We start from the raw sequence: 17,964 nt of genomic DNA on the forward strand, positions 1-17,964 counted from the left end.
GGATTGCGCAGTCAGTTGAAACAGAGTAAATAGGCATTTTAACATCATAGATTTAGCCGGTGGTAGCTTGTGGAATAGGCACCGGCTGGAATGCGGTCTTAACCAATCAGCATTCAGGATTAGACCGACACGCTCTATAATGTGTGAATATTCTCCTGTATCTCCCAGCTGTGTGATTCATTACCTCAAGGTGTAATATAAGTGAACAACTGTTATGATTGTAATTGACCTTATCAAGACAATAAAGCTGTGGAAAAGAGATGACACGTTGTCTCCATGAGTCTTTACAAGGCTACAGTACAACAGAATAAGATTTACAGATGTTAACCTAACAAATGCACATTAAAGCTGACAAACTATTTCTCAGGTCAGTATCACTTGTCATTGGCCACACCAGATACTGAATGTTACTTTTGATTTTGACCCCCCTTTGTTCACAGACACATTATTCCATTTTTGTCGGTCACATGTCTGTAGAATTTGTTCAGTTTATATCTCAGCTGTTGAATCTTGTTATGTTCATACAAATATTTACACGTTAAGTTTGCTGAAAATAAACGCAGTGGACAGTGAGAGGACGTTTATTTTTTTGCTGAGTTTATATTCCTGAAGTCCTGTCAAAATCATAAAAAGTGAATATGGAATTGAAGGCAGAAATGGTCATCATTTTCCTGTTATAGCGAGGGGTCCCTCTCAGGGAACGCCACCGCCCCCCCCCCGCAGGGAATGCAAAGATATTCTTAGAAATATTTAACCTCCACACATTAACAAGTCCAATACCTCAAATGAAAGATAAACACCTTGTTCATCTACCCAGCATGTCAGATTTTTAAAATGTTATACGGCGAAAACACATCACATATTTATATTAGACCACCACCGAAACAAAGACAAGAGGCAGCCATTTTGTCCCAGAAAATAAAAAATTATAAATGCAGGATAAAAAAATAAATAATTGACTAACCTTTTGAAAATCTTCATCAGATGACAGTCATATGACATGTTACACAGTACATTTATGTTTTGTTCGATAATATGCATTTTATATCCATAAATCACGGTTTACATTGACGCCATGTTCATAAAATTATCAAAAATGTCCAGAGAAATTATAGAAAGCTACGCCAGATAACAGAAATACTCATCATAAACTTTGACTGAAGATACATGTTCTACATATATTTAGAAAGATACACTGCTTCTTAATGCAACCGCTGTGTCAGATTTGTTTTTAACGTTACAGAATTAGTTGACTATGCAATAACCTGAGACGGCGCTCAGACGTAACAATATTTCTCCGCTATGTTGGAGTCAACAGAAATACAAAATTACAACAAATATTCCCTTACCTTTGATGGTCTTCGATCAGAATGTAGTGGAAGGAGTCATACTTACCCAATACATCGTTTTGTTTCAATTCTAGTGTCCATGTAGTAGCATATGCTACCACTTTCAGCTCAAATACCCAAAAAATGACTTCTGGTCCAGAATAATTGCGCATCAAAACTTCCAAATTACATATTATAGGTCGAATAAACTGGTCATACTAAGTGAAGAATCAAGCGTTAGGATGTTATAAACGTACAAAACGAATGGCATTCCAACCGGACAATCCTAGTTCAACTAGGGCTAGCTGGAACAAAGGAAGCTCTGTGCCCAAAGCGTGCCCTAACGCACATGGAAATCCTCGTGACACTCAAAGTTTTTCGCCTCATTGGGTCAAAGTTCACAGCATTTGCACAATTAAACACTCTACTGAATGAGGACATCTAGTGGAAGACATAGGAAGTGTTTCCAGATCCATAACTTGTTGGGAAGGGAGGGGCGATGACGTCAAAGTTGCCCCAACTTTCAGGGTCTCAAATCCAACTAGTTTGGAAGATTGCCTGCCCTTTGAGTCCTGTTATACTCACAGACATATTTCAAATGGTTTTAGAAGCTTCAGAGTGTTTTCTATCCAATAATAATAATCATTTCCATATATTAGCAATTTAGGACAGAATTTTATGCAGTTTACTATGGGCACGCAATTCATCCAAAGGGGAAATATCGCCCCCTATCCTGAACAAGTTTTAAGTTTGCTGAAAATAAACGCAGTGGACAGTGAGAGGACGTTTCTTTTTTTGCTGAGTTTATATTCCTGAAGTCCTGTCAAAAACATAAAGTGAATATGGAATTGAAGGCAGAAATTGTCGTCATTTTCCCTGCGTATCAGAAGAGTAATGTGCTGTTTCCCTATGATGGTGTACAATAGTATCTAAACGTAGCAAAGTAAACACATCAGTTACGTTTGCTCACTTTGTACAGTCTAGTCAGTGTCTTACAGAGCAATTGGTGGATACTAATACAATGTGGGCACTACAAGCATGTGAGAAAGTGAAGGAAAACACATCCTTACCAGTCTGAGCTGATGAAGCATCCACATTACCCCATACCACCAGACACAGCAGAGTCCGAGTTGATTTCATGTTGATCAAATGGTAGATGCAGTAAAAATGGAAGGAGTAGAACATAAATAAACAGTTCATGTTAATGTTAGTCTACAGAGTTCCAGCCCTCAGGGAGCACTGAAGAGAACCACTGTCCAGGGGGACTGACGCAAAATACTGGAAAACTCCAATATATAGAATTTAATCAAACCTTCACTGCGGTAAAAACACAGGTATAATTTTAGTGAATGATATCATAAATAGGACTGGTGGAGTTGTCACACATGCAGCTAACACAGACATATGGAAATGTCTGCCCTACCCAACAACCAATTAATTGCAGCATTACCACAAAAATGGAAGAGGCAAGTAGAAGGGTAAAAAATTGAGAAACCTGTATGTCGGCCCTGTATTAAAGAACATAAGTGTTAAGAAAAGTGTGATAAAATTGGTATATGTTTCTAAGTTATTTCAGGATCAAAAAACTGACAGCTGTGCCATATAAATTGCAAAATAGTTGTGAAGAGATTTTCGATGTACCCATTCCATGGCACATGTAACGGTTCTCTTGTGGTGAAGGAGAGTCGGACCAAAATGCAGCGTGTAGATTGCGATCCATGTTTATTAAACTGAAGTAACACGAATCTAAATACAAACACTACAAAACAATAAACGTAACGAAAACCGAAACAGCCTAATACTGGTGCACATACACACAGCACAAGGACATCAAGACACTAAGGACAATCACCCACAAAACCCAACACAAAACAGGCTACCTAAATATGGTTCCCAATCAGAGACAATGACTAACACCTGCCTCTGATTGAGAACCATATCAGGCCAAACATAGAAATAGACAAACCAGACACACAACATAAATGCCCACCCAGCTCACGTCCTGACCAACACTAAAACAAGGAAAACACATACGAACGATGGTCAGACCGTGACAGAACCCCCCCCCCCCAAGGTGCGGACTCCGAACGCACAACCTAAACCTATAGGGGAGGGTCTGGGTGGGCATCTGTCTACGGTGGCGGCTCTGGCGCTGGACGTGGACCCCACTCCATAATTGTCTTAGTCCACCTCCTTAGCGTCCCTTGAGTGGCGAACCACGCCGCTAACCTTGGCCTAGGAAACCTAACAACGGGCCCCACTGGACTGAGGGGAAGCTCGGGAGTGAGGGGAAGCTCGGGAGTGAGGGGAAGCTCGGGAGTGAGGGGAAGCTCAGGCAGGTTGATGGATCTACCAGATCCTGGCGGATCCTGGCTGACTGGCGGATCCTGGCTGACTGGCGGATCTGGCGGATCCTGGCTGACTGGTGGATCTGGCGGATCCCGGCTGACTGGCGGATCCCGGCCGACTGGCAGTTCTGGCAGATCCCGGCCGACTGGCGGATCTGGATGAATCTGGTTGACTGCCGGATCTGGAAGAGTCTGGTTGACTGCCGGATCTGGAAGAGTCTGGTTGACTTGCAGATCTGGAAGAGTCTGGTTGACTGGCAGATCTGGAAGAGTCTGGTTGACTGGCAGATCTGGAAGAGTCTGGTTGACTGGCAGATCTGGAAGAGTCTGGCTGACTGGCGGATCCTGGCAGACTGACGGATCTGGCTGCTCCACGCTTACTGGCGGCTCTGGCTGCTCCACGCTGACTGGCGGCTCTGGCTGCTCCATGCAGGCCGGCAGCTCTGGCTGCTCCATGCAGGCGGGAGACTCCGGCAGCGCAGGAGAGGAGAAAGGCTCTGACAGTACTGGAGAGGCGAGGCGCACTGTAGGCCTGATGCGTGGTGCTGGTACTGGTGGTACTGGACCGAGGACACGCACAGGAAGCCTGGTGTGGGGAGCTGCCACCGGAGGGCTGGTGTGTGGAGGTGGTACTGGATAGACCGGACCGCGCAGGCGCACTGGAGCTCTTGAGCACCGAGCCTGCCCAACCTTACCTGGCTCGATGCCCACTTTAGCCCGGCTGATACACGGAGCTGGAATATACCGCACCGGGCTATGCACCCGCACTGGGGACACCGTGCGTACCACTGCATAACACAGTGCCTGCCCGGTCTCTCTAGCCCCCCGGTAAGCACAGGGAGTTTGCGCAGGTCTCCTACCTGGCGTAGCCCTACTCCCTGTGAGCCCCCCCCAATACATTTTTGGGGCTGACTCTCGGGCTTCCGTCCGCGCCGCCGTGCTTGCTTCGCAAACTCCATTCTCCAATAACCTTCCGCGCACTGCTCCATCGAATCCCAGGCGGGCTCCGGCACTCTCCCTGGGTCGACCGCCCACCTGTCTATCTCCTCCCAAGAAGTATAGTCCATACTGTACTCCTCTTTGGGCTGCTCCTGTTGCCTCTTCTCCTGCTGCACCTTAGGCACTCCCCTGGTTTAGCCCAGGGTCCTCTCCCGTCGAGGATTTCCTCCCATGTCCAGAAATCCTTATTACGCATCTCCTCTTTGGGCTGTTCCTGCCTGTTGACACGCTGCTTGGTCCTTTTGTGGTGGGTGATTCTGTAACGGTTCTCTTGTGGTGAAGGAGAGTCGGACCAAAATGCAGCGTGTAGATTGCTATCCATGTTTATTAAACTGAAGTAACACGAATCTAAATACAAACACTACAAAACAATAAACTAACGAAAACCGAAACAGCCTAATACTGGTGCACATACACACATCACAAGGACATCAAGACACTAAGGACAATCACCCACAAAACCCAACACAAAACAGGCTACCTAAATATGGTTCCCAATCAGAGACAATGACTAACACCTGCCTCTGATTGAGAACCATATCAGGCCAAACATAGAAATAGACAAACCAGACACACAACATAGAATGCCCACCCAGCTCACGTCCTGACCAACACTAAAACAAGGAAAACACATACGAACGATGGTCAGACCGTGACAACATGGTTTATGAATTGATACGCAAAACAACGCCAGATTCAAAACTTCACATTTTTCAAATTAAATTACGATACAAAATTCTTGCAACAAATAAAATGTTATATATATGGGGGATACAATCTTCCCAGCTCTGCAGATTCTGCTGCTTGGAGGCAGAGTCATTAGATCATGTATTTTGGTATTGTCCATATGTAGCTCGTGTTTGGTCACAGGTCCAGGAATGGCTGAAGAATTGCAATATTTGCCTTGAACTAATGCTGCAGATAGCAATACCGGGTGATTTGAAAAGCCATAGTCAGTCAATCAATAATATAATAATTATATTAGCAAAAATTGTTATTTTTAATGTACAATCTGTACAAGCTATGAGAATAGAAAGGTTCACTACTTTTGTGAAGCATCACAGCATAGTAAAATATATGGCAAATAGAAATCCAAAATGGATGATGTTGAGAGATAGATGGGAGGAGTTGAATGGAGCTGAAGGGTGGGACTTATAACATGATAGCCAATGTAAAACATTCGAGGTCTGTAAAATGGATAGAGGTTCATAAATTTGTGAAATAGCACAGTTACAAATAGAAATCAAACTGGATGGACATCAGAAATAGAGGAAGGACTAAAAACAAACCAAATATAACTATTGTAAAAGATTGTGTCTGTAAAATGTGTATGATATGTATAAACTGAAGGTAGAAGCCTAACTTTATTAGTTTACTCCAATTGGGGGAAGGGTGGTAGGGTTTGCAAGGAATAATAAACATATATTCTTTAAAAAGTATGTATATCTATATAGGTATGTGTATGTACAGTGGGGAGAACAAGTATTTGATACACTGTCGATTTTGCAGGTTTTCCTACTCACAAAGCATGTAGAGGTCTGTAATTTTTATCATAGGTACACTTCAACTGTGAGAGACGGAATCTAAAACAAAAATCCAGAAAATCACATTTGTATGATTTTTAAGTAATTAATTAGCATTTTATTGCATGACATAAGTATTTGATCACCTACCAACCAGTAAGAATTCCGGCTCTCACAAACCTGTTCGTTTTTCTTTAAGAAGCCCTCCTGTTCTCCACTCATTAATTGTATTAACTGCACCTGTTTGAACTTGTTATCTGTATAAAATACACCTGTCCACACACTCAATCAAACAGACTCCAACCTCTCCACAATGGCCAAGATCAGAAAGCTGTGTAAGGACATCAGAGATAACATTGTAGACCTGCACAAGGCTGGGATGGGCTACAGGACAATAGGCAAGCAGCTTGGTGAGAAGGCAACAACTGTTGGCGCAATTATTAGAAAATGGAAGAAGTTCAAGATGACGGTCTGTGGCTCCATGCAAGATCTCACCTCGTGGGGCATCAATGATCACGAGGAAGGTGAGGGATCAGCCCAGAACTACACGGCAGGACCTGGTGAATGACCTGAAGAGAGCTGGGACCACAGTCTTAAAGAAAACCATTGCTAACACACTATGCCGTCATGGATTCAAATCCTGCAGCGCACGCAAGGTCCCCCTGCTCAAGCAAGCGTAAGTCCAGGCCCGTCTGAAGTTTGCCAATGACCATCTGGATGATCCAGAGGAGGAATGGGAGAAGGTCATGTGGTCTGATGAGACAAAAATAGAGCTTTTTGGTCTAAACTCCACTTGCCGTGTTTGGAGGAAGAAGAAGGATGAGTACAACCCCAAGAACACCATCCCAATCGTGAAGCATGGAGGTGGAAACATTATTCTTTGGGGATGCTTTTCTGCAAAGGGGACAGGACGACTGCACTGTATTGAAGGGAGGATCGATGGGCCATGTATCGCGAGATCTTGGCCAACAAACTCCTTCCCTCATTAAGACCATTGAAGATGGGTCACGGCTGGTTCTTCCAGCATGACAACGACCCGAAACATACAGCCAGGGCACCTAAGGAGTGGCTCCGTAAGAAGCATCTCAAGATCCTGGAGTGGCCTAGCCAGTCTCCAGACCTGAACCCAATAGAAAATCTTTGGAGGGAGCTGAAAGTCCATATTGCCCGGCGACAGTCCCGAAACCTGAAGGATCTGGAGAAGGTCTGTATGGAGGAGTGGGCCAAAATCCCTGCTGCAGTGTGTGCAAACCTGGTCAACAACTACAGGAAACATATGATCTCTGTAATTGCAAACAAAAGTTTCTGTACCAAATATTAAGTTCTGCTTTTCTGATGTATCAAATACTTATGTCATGCAATAAAATGCAAATGATTTACTTAAAAATCATACAATGTGATTTTCTGGATTTTTGTTTTAGACTCCGTCTCTCACAGTTGAAGTGTACCTATGATAAAAATTAGAGACATCTACATGCTTTGTAAGTAGGAAAACCTGCAAAATCGGCAGTGTATCAAATACTTGTTCTCCCCACTGTATATATGTGAATATGTATGCATACGTGTATGGATATATATATTTACCCAAAAATTATATGTGGGATTGGAAATGATGCAGACTATTATATTGATGAAAGCAGCAATCTTTCCGCAATATTAAGCTGATCCAACCCTTACATTTAAAAAAATGTTTTTTAAAGAACAGTTCTTGTGAAAATACCCAATGTAGGAACTGTGTTGGTTCAGTCTATTAATAATAGGTCAGAAAACAACTCATTTTAATTTGAATGATTTTAATTTGTAGTATTTTTAAGACCACTATATTAGATATCACAATAAATAACTTGTGTTCTCAGTCTTCCACTATTGTTCAGCTACATGAGAGAGAGACATTTCTACAGTATTCTGATGTGCTTAAATTAAGAGCTAAATAAGCATTGAGTGGTACAGGTATCACTGTAGTTAGAATGTGGATAAGATCCATTGAAACATTGTGTCATTATCCAATCACAAAACCTGGACTAACATAACCCTTACTGTACATAAACCATGTTCACTGTATATTGACATGGCTAGTGTTTGTTCCAGCAAGCCAGTGCCACCTTTTCCCGTCAAGCCATGTTTTCTAGGGGCAAAAGGGAGGGACACAATCTATTTCTGCACCTTGGGAGTATGTCTGTACTGCCATGGCTCACCTTAGCCCCATATTAGCCAGCCAACTTGAGGAACCATACATAAAACATGACATTAAACATTTTCTTGCATATGAGATTTGAAGGACAAGATTCCTGCTTAAATTATCAGGATGCAAACAACAGGAAGGAACACATCATCAAGGCACTATGTGATGATGATGCAGTTGAACATCACATAAACATTTGTCTGGTTGCTAAGATATTGTAAAACAATACTTTGTGAATCTTTATAGTGAACTTTGAGAATTTCATTCCCAGCACCAGTAACTTGAGAAAGCTTGGTTGTGTGTGTGTGATAATATTATTCCATTGAACAATTAAAATAATCAAAGTAGATGAATACATTTGAACCAGCAGCACTTTATTTCATGTTGGACAATCATGAAATACCATACATTTATTCAGACAATGAATCTGAAAATAATTTGAGCAAACTATTGACAGGGGTTATTCATTGACATGTATGCCCAACAAGCATGTGGCCATCTCTTCGCGTACGACGAAGCCACTATTGGCAATGAGGCAAGTTCATGACCCCATTTATACACTGCTGATGAAAACCAACACTACCTGGGCTCAGTCTAAGATGACCAGTACACTTAAAAGTGGTATGATCTCCATGTGTGGCATAGACTTTTTGATCTTCCGGAGGATATTTAAATTGGATGTTCTGTGTGTTCATCAGCTCTTCATCCACAGTGCAGGGTTCTGAAATGAGAAGATTGTACAGGAATCAGTGTGTGAACGTGTCCTTCAAGGGCCATTGAAAATTATTTGTTTTTCATTTTAATGAATGATATCACTATACCCCTAGATCCTTGAGGAATGTCACTTGTCAATGCCTCAGGAGCATGGTTCAACAGTTACATTTCAACTCAGAATGCATTTTTAAATAGTAATTAATCAATTGATCTTGAAATCGATTCCTGGAATTCATCCTTACCGATCGTTAAAGGGGAGTTAGCATACAATTGGGTAGGAACTGGGCCAATGTTATTTTAGAGAGAACTTACTCAGACAGGTTATCGGTCGTGTCCAGATCCCGTCACGACACGTCTTGTACGCTGAAGGGGGATCAAGGATGTAGTATTTCTGGCAGAAATATTGAACTGATTCTCCATTTCTGTAGCGTTCTCTGGTTCTGTCTCTGTCTCCGTTATTGACATGTGGAGGTGGTCCTTGGGCTCTAGGAAGACATGGGTGACATCAGAGAAATACTAGTGATGAAATGTACCAAGCTGCTATTTTCCCAGCAAGAATAGTAGTCCAGAAAACGTTGCTGCCTTTTCCAAAATGCGTTATTTTGCTACATTTTTTGTGAGTTGGAGATAATTGTAAATCTACTTAAAACAAGTAACTTGATTGGGAAGTGGAACAATGTGTCAAATCAATAAACATAGAATTTACCATAACAAATTGGAATGGAGTGACTCCACTGTCCATTGACTGAGCAGGTGACCTCTGATTTCCCCTTTAGAATGTGTTTAGAGTTGCTGCACTCAAACTGTAGCCTGTGTCCAACCTTCATGTTGTTGTTTTGGGGAATTCCTATCACGTTCACATTCTTAATCTTCTCTGCAGCTTCACAAGTCACATCTATTATGGAGGGAAAAAAATAGAAAAATCACTAAATTGCTGTATAGCACATTTGCAAACCTGATGTAACTTCTGAAGGTACATATTGTTGTCGATAAAATGATTTGCTTAGTTTTGGCTAAAGTGAAATGTTTACCTTCACAGGTTGGGAAACGGTTGTTCCACATCCCCCCCGCGGCACACACTACCTGTGGGTTTCCCTTCAGCTGGTGTGCTGGGTTGGGGCAGCTGAACTTGAGCTCATGACCGTACTGTATAACACCATCATCATCTGGCAGACCGCTCACAACCACCCGTCCATCTGTAGCCTCGGGGACACAACTCACCACTACGGAGAAAGATCATATTACAGGGTGTTGTACAGTCTATAACTTCATGAACCCTCTGAGTTACAGTGTAATGTGCATTGTAAAAAGTAAGTAAGGCGTTATTCTGCATATACTATAATTAAGCAATAAGTCCTGAGAGGGTGTGATATATGGCCAATATACCACGTCTAAGGGCTGTTCTTAGACACGATGTAACACAGCGAGCCTGGATACTTCTATTAGCCGTGGTATATTGGCCATATACCACAAACCCCAGATGTGCCTTTTTGCTATTATAAACTGGTTACTAACGTTAGATCAGTAAAAAGTTATTGAGGGGGTCATACCTATGGTAAACGGTACGATATATCACAGATTTAAGCCAATCAGCATCCATGAGCCGAACTACCCAGTTTATAATATTCAATGACTACAAGGTTACCTTCACATAAGGGCAGGTGGTTGCTCCATCCTGCCACCATACAGGTTCTGTTGTCCATTTTGCTCACAATCTGATAACTACAGACATTAGTAAAGTGATTAGGTGGTATTATTAAGTCTGTGACATCATTAGCAGTGTTCTAAGTTCAGCCCCGTACTAGACAGGCTGGATTCAACCCCATACTAGATGGGCTGGATTCAACCCCATACTAGATGGGCTGGATTCAGCCCCATACTAGACAGGCTGGATTCAGCCCCGTACTAGACAGGGTGGATTCAGCCCCGTACTAGACCGGCTGGAATCAACCTGATACTAGATGGGCTGGATTCAGCCCCGTACTAGACGGGCTGGATTCAGCCCCGTACTAGACAGGCTGGATTCAACCCCATACTAGATGGGCTGGATTCAACCCCGTACTAGATGGGCTGGATTCAGCCCTGTACTATACAGGCTGGATTCAACCCCATTCTAGATGGGCTGGATTCAGCCCCGTACTAGACAGGCTGGATTCAGCCCCGTACTAGACGGGCTGGATTCAACCCCATACTAGATGGGCTGGATTCAGCCGCGTACTAGACAGGCTGGATTCAACCCCATACTAGATGGGCTGGATTCAGCCCCGTACTAGGCGGGCTGGATTCAACCCCATACTAGGCAGGCTGGATTCAACCCATACTAGGCAGGCTGGAATGGGAGGACAGAGGGCTATTGGAGTGGGGGCTATTAACAAAACAATATATCAAAAATAATAACGAAATTCAATCTTTAAAAAAAAACTTGCCCATCATTGCAAGTGTATTTGATAGTGGTGCCAAAGACAAAGTCATCTCCAACGTGGATGCTGTAGTGGCCATTGGCAGTTTCATCAGGGAGCTCACATGGTTTAGCTAGATGTCAGGAAACCACAGGAAAACAAGATCATGATACAGTATGTAAGAAAGTGATATGTTAACAGATCTTTTAGAGTGTTTAACTAAGCTATTATGGGGTTATGCTAATCATAACTGCAACTATAGCTATTTTGTTGAGGAAAAATGAACATACTAGCACTGATAATGTTGGGTTCTCACTTAGCTATCTTAAATGGATAGTTTGGGATTTTGGCAGTGAGGCCCATTATCTACTTCCCCTCATTGACGAAATCCCAAACTATCTCTTTAAGATAAATGCACTAACTATAAGTCGCTCTGGATAAGAACGTCTGCTAAATGACTAAAATGTCAATTGTATAACAACAATATTGAATCTATAACATTGAAAGAAATACTCACGCTTGCATTTCCCCTGACGGACCACCACCCACTTATTCTTCTTACACTGATAACTTATTCTGCCTACTGGTACAAAGCCAAAGTTGCAGGAAAAAAGGACAATGTCGTCCTCTTTGTACTCATTTTTGATGCTTTCCTCAGTGACCCTGGCATCGGGCACATTTGGAAGAGGTCCACTGCACACTGACAGAGGAGCAGAGGAAAAACCTTTAGACAAACAGAGAGCTTGGCACTACAAAGTTCTATGTTGTTATTGACACAGCCTTGTTCTGTTCAATGTTCTCTACCTATATAGTACTCTAAATACTCTAATTTGCTAACCAATGCAAACCAATGAGGGTTTGGAGTTTTAAAACCAATTATCTCAGAATCTTCTTTTAGCAGATAGAACCTTTACCCCCCCCAGCAACTGATGAACACTAACACAATGTGGGCACTGCAAGCATGTGAGAAAGTGATTGAATACACATCCTTACCAGTCTGAGCTGATGAAGCATCCACATTCACCCATACCACCAGACACAGCAGAGTCAGAGATGATTTCATGTTGATCAAATGCTAGATGCAGTAAAAATGGAAGGAGTAGAACATAAATATAGAGTGTCTACCCCAAAGTTAATGTTTGTCTACAGAGTTCCAGCCCCCAGGGAGCACTGAAGAGAACCACTGTCCAGGGGGACTGACCCAAATACTAGAATTCAATCAAACCTACATTGCGGGGAGGGGAAACACTGAGGAAAATGCTCAATGTAGGAACTGCATTGGTTCAGTCTATTCATTAATTTGAGCAAATCAAAACCAATTTAAAAGTGCAAATAATTTGGTCAGCCATATAGAGACATATCTAATCTGAAGAGCATAGATTTAGAGATAGAAAGACATTTAGACAGGTAGCAAATACTTTGAATGTTGATTGTAATGATGATAAGCTCCATTTGTAAGGTCATTGATGAATCACCAAATATGCTGAACAAATGTGTACTGACAATAACCTGTCTGTTTACCGTCTATTGACATAGCTATGTTTGTTCCAGCAAGACAACCTTTTCCCGTCAAGCCGTATTATCCAGGGGCAAAAGGGGAGGGTCAAAATCGATTTAAAGTTCATGTTTTATTGACTTCTACACCTTGAGAGCATGCCAGGGTTTACCTCACATTAACCTACCAACTAAACAAAACACACAATGTTACATTTAACTTTTTCTTGCATATGAGAATTGAAGGTCAATATTCCTGCCTCAATGTGTAGAATGCAAAGAACACATCTATGACACTCAGTAACGATGATGCAGTTGAAATACTTGGCAAGGACCACAAGGACATTTTACTAGATATTGTCTGGCTGCTTTGATATTGTAAAAAATATACGTTATGTTTCTTTATAGTGAACTTTGATCATGTCATCCCCAGCACCACTAACTTCCCACTGAGCACACACTGGTTGAATCAACATTGTTTCCATGGAAATTAAATTGAACCCACATGGAAAAGATGTTGATTTGGCGTCTGTGTCCAGTGGGATGAGAAGGCTTGATGGTGTATGGGATAATATTCCAGGGAACAATTACAATAATAAATATTAGATTAGAGTAGATTGGATTAGAGTAGATTAGAGTAGATTCGTTTAGATTAGAGTACATTGTATTAGAGTAGACTAGATTCGATTAGAGTAAATTAGATTTTATTAAATTAAATTGATTAAATTAAATTAGAATCAGAGGCACTTTATTTAATGTTGGACAATCATGAAGCTGAAAATAATTTAAGAAAACTATTGACAGGGGTTATTCGTTGACATGTTTGTCCAACAAGCCAGTGGCCATCTCTTCCCGTCAGCTGAAGCCACTATTGGCAATGAGGCAAGTTCATGACCCCATGTATACACTGCTGACGAAAATCAACACTTCCTGGGCTAAGTCTACTATGACCAGTACACTTAAAAGTGATATAGTCCACATATATAACAGAGTGTTTAGTTTGATCTTTCTGAAGATGCATGAATTGGATTTTCTGTGTGTTCATCAGCTGATCGTCCACAGTGTAGGGTTCTGAAACGAGAAGATGGTACATAAAATCAGTGTGTGAATATGTCCTGAAGATCAGGTGGCATTACAATTGGCTACAGTAGCAAGTCAATGTGCTGTGGTACAGGTTAGTCGATGTCATTAGTACATGTAGGCAGGGGTAAAGTGACTGCATAGATAATAACAGCAAGTAGCAGCAGTGTAAAGACAAAGGGGTAGGGGTATGGGGGGCTGTCAATGTAAATAGTCCGGGTGGCCATTTTATTAATTGTTCATACGTCTTATGGCTTAGGGGTAGAAGCTGTTAAGGAGCCTTTTAGACCTAGACTTGGCGATCCAGTACTGCTTGCCGGCTTGAGAGGACAGTATAGAGGACAGATTCAACAGATTCAACAAGAAGACATGATGCAAGGTGTATACACTGATGGTTGGTGGCCACACGGTGGAAGCATTTAACCTGCAGGTTAATGGATTGAATAAGGGTGAATTAAAAAACATGTAGACCTATTACTATTATCCCATGTTAATGATCTAAAAACCTCTGTGGGAGAAAGACACTAGAAGTCTCCTGACAACGGGTGAGTAACGTGGTGTTTGAACTGTCTAGATAGGTGTTTGAAGTATCTGGTAATTGAAAGATGTGATTTAGATCTAATTTGCACATGCCAAACAGAAAATATACCGGGGCGATTCTTGAATCCATTCTGTAAATATTTACTTTGACTGCCTACTGCTGTAAATAAAACATCTGATTTCACCTGAAAGTGCCTTGTGCCGTGACCGCTTCCTGCCGTTAGATGATAATTCCCCCTACCGTTGTTGTTTCTGATCATGACTAGTATAACACTGTTCCCCTAATAACAGACAAAATAATTGAGAATTCAAAACCAGAGGTACTTTATTGAAGTTCGGACTGACATGAAAAACAACTCCTGTGAAGTCAATGTTTCTTAGCTTATGCAAAGCCCCAGAACAAAAGATTTGAGCAAACTATTGACGGTGGTTATATCGATTGACACGTTTGTCCAACAAGGCAGTGCCCATCTCTTCTCGTAAGCTGAAGCTCTACGACCCCCTTCAGAATGTGACTAGAGTTGCTGCACTCAAACTGTAGCCTGTGTTCATACTTCATGGTGCTGTTGTTTTGGAGAACTCCTAACACATTCACATTATTAATCCTCTCTGCAGCTTCACAAGTCATGTCTAAAATCACTAAATTGCTGTATTGAACATTTGCACACCTGATGTAACGTCTGAAGGTACATATTGTTGTCGAAAAAGTGATTTGCTTAGTTTTGGCTAAAGTGAAATGTTTACCTTCACAGGTGGGGAAATGGCTGTTTCACCGTCAAACGTGAAAATGGCTGTTTCACCAACTCTGAGTCTCACAAAGACAGTGCACGTCAGGGCAAAAACCAAGCCATGAGATCAAAGGAATTGGTTGTAGAACTCAGAGAAAGGATTGTGTCTAAGCACAGATCTGGGGAAGGTTATCCACACATTTCTGCAGTTTTGAAGATTCCCAATAACACAGTGGCCGCAATCATTCTTAAATTGAAGAAGTTTCGAACCACCAAGACTCTTCCTAGAGCTGGCAGCCCGGCCAAACTGAGAAATCGGGGAAGAAGGGCCTTGGTCAGGGAGGTGACCAAGAACCCGATGATCACTGACAGAGATCTAGAATTTCTCTGTAGAGATTGGAGAACCTTCCAGAAGGAACACCATCTCTGCAGCACTCCACCAAACAGGCCTTTATGGTAGTGGCCAGACGGAAGCCACTCCTCAATTAAAGGCACATGACAGCCCGCTTAGACTTTGCCAAAAGTTCCCTAAAGGACTTTCAGACCATGAGAAACGAATATTGAACTCTTTGGACTGATTGCCAAGCGTCACGTCTCGAGATAACCTGGCATCATGTTACTGTAATTTAATTATTCCAATATGTTTTCATTAATTTGATTCTCTTAATCTATTTTATGAGAATTTGTAAGATTCTTGTTTGCATAAAATAGACGGAGACCAGTCTTATCAATAATAGGTTACAGTATTTATTCTCGAGCGCGCTGCCACGTTACCACGAGCAACAGTTTATATACAATAACATGATGTCATTTCATTGCTTCTAGAATGAATCCCCTCCTCCCGACCTATAATTAAGTGAGTTTAAAAGTTCATTCCAACTCACTAACACACACACACAGGACACACAACATAACTGAATTAACTCTTGATCCCTCACCATTATCGATCACCACTTAGCTGACAGTTCTAATTAACAGAAAACCTAGGAATGCACTCACTGCCTTATCTAAAACACTCCAGAGCGACTGGGTGACTGGTCAGGATCGAAGGAAAGATGCATTTCGTTACACCCACAATAACATCTGCTACACACGTGTATGTGACCAATAAAATGTCATTTGATTTAGTACATTTCACTGCCACAACAGAACTTAAAATAGTTTTCCAGGACTACAGGAACAGAAAACGTTCAAATTCCTTGAGTGAAAAATATCTAATAGTCAAAGTCTGTGTTTTACTCTGACTGATTTTATCAATGTAATCACATTGCATAAACATAGCTCGTTGAAATTTGCACAAAAAAACCCCATCAATCCACAAAGGATCCAAATGAAACCATTAATGAAAGACACATTCCACCTCAACTTCCCTTATAATCCATTGTCTATATTTATGGTAATATCCATCTTTACGTGAAGAGTCTCTTTTTGTACCATGCTCAGCTCAACTCAATCTTTCTCCGTTAGATCCTCTAGATTGTAATATGGATTTGAATCTGTGCATCTCACAAGCTGCTGTTGTAACATAAAACCAGTAATAGCAACATGAAACCAGAAATACTTTTCATACACCTGATATGGTCTACTGGATGAAGATAATGTTCTCATGTACAGATGTAGGATATTCATTTTATTGCTCTTTTGTTGCTAACAATTTACCTGTACAGCAGGAAATGCAAACTTGTACTGTATTTATGTTTTAAAAAGGCTTCTAAAGTTAGTAATTTCCACTTTGAAATTTCAGACTTAAATTGCCATTACAGAAAATGTTTCAACCCTGTAGTATCTGGGATCTACATCTGTTTATATTAGTTACTATGCTGTTACTAAGCAGTAATGTATTACAGCAGTGTTACGTTAATACACCTAATAGGAAATGCACATGCGCACTATTGTGCCGGGAACTGTAGAGCACGAGAGGTTTTGACTAAACGAAGAACTAACTGTACTCCCGTCTCCTGCCTGGTCATTTCTCCACAACACAACTATTACAAACCCCTATAAAAATGTCCATTAATGATATTCCACATAATAATTCACATTTTCTGTTGCTGCAGGATTTGTTTCCTGCTGTAGCAAACTGGCTTGAGTTAAGATCCTCAATAAGGAATATGAGAAAAAGCTGTGGTCAACATGGTCCATATTTCCGCTTCTACATACGGTTCACAAAACGTGAAGATCTCCTCTTCAAACAGCTCTGTTCAAAGTTGGTATCTCACCCTTTCTCACCCTCTCTCCTCTTTTGGTTGTCTTTTCCCCTCCACAGTTCACAAGTACACATTATCTTTAAAGAACAAAGATGTTCTGACAGAGCTGTAGATGCCTAGCCTATCATTGTTTCTTGCTGCATCGATCGTTGCAGATTATTCACATACTCCACTCCTTGTTTTGAAAGAAGCTGTTTTTATTTGAGAGCTCTGAGGACCTCACCTCAAGGTGGTGTAGCTACATTAGGATATAGGCTATGTCTATTTATCAGACCTGGGTTTAACATTCAGACGGATTACCAGGACGCATACTCATAGTAAGAGCTGACCAGCTGGCAAGTGTCTTCACTGACATTTTCATGCTCTCCCTGACCCAGCTTGTAATACACTATATATACAAAAGTATGTGGACACCGCTTCAA

The 17,964-nt window shown here is 41.5% G+C and overlaps 1 protein-coding gene across 1 annotated transcript; it reads right to left on the minus strand.

Moving 5' to 3' along the window:
- Positions 1-8,892: 8,892 nt before the first annotated feature.
- Positions 8,893-12,816, minus strand: LOC112240698 (complement factor H-like). The gene is made up of 8 exons (XM_042322465.1): positions 12,487-12,816; positions 12,011-12,193; positions 11,521-11,626; positions 10,740-10,816; positions 10,126-10,317; positions 9,801-9,989; positions 9,407-9,579; positions 8,893-9,101 (listed from the first exon to the last, which is right to left on the minus strand). Exons 1-7 carry the CDS (start codon positions 12,554-12,556, stop codon positions 9,416-9,418), a joined length of 981 nt encoding a protein of 326 aa, XP_042178399.1. The 5' UTR covers positions 12,557-12,816; the 3' UTR covers positions 8,893-9,101; positions 9,407-9,415.
- Between the last annotated feature and the right edge of the window lie 5,148 nt (positions 12,817-17,964).

This window comes from Oncorhynchus tshawytscha, linkage group LG05 (assembly GCF_018296145.1).
Source record: "Oncorhynchus tshawytscha isolate Ot180627B linkage group LG05, Otsh_v2.0, whole genome shotgun sequence".
Lineage (NCBI taxonomy): Eukaryota > Metazoa > Chordata > Actinopteri > Salmoniformes > Salmonidae > Oncorhynchus > Oncorhynchus tshawytscha.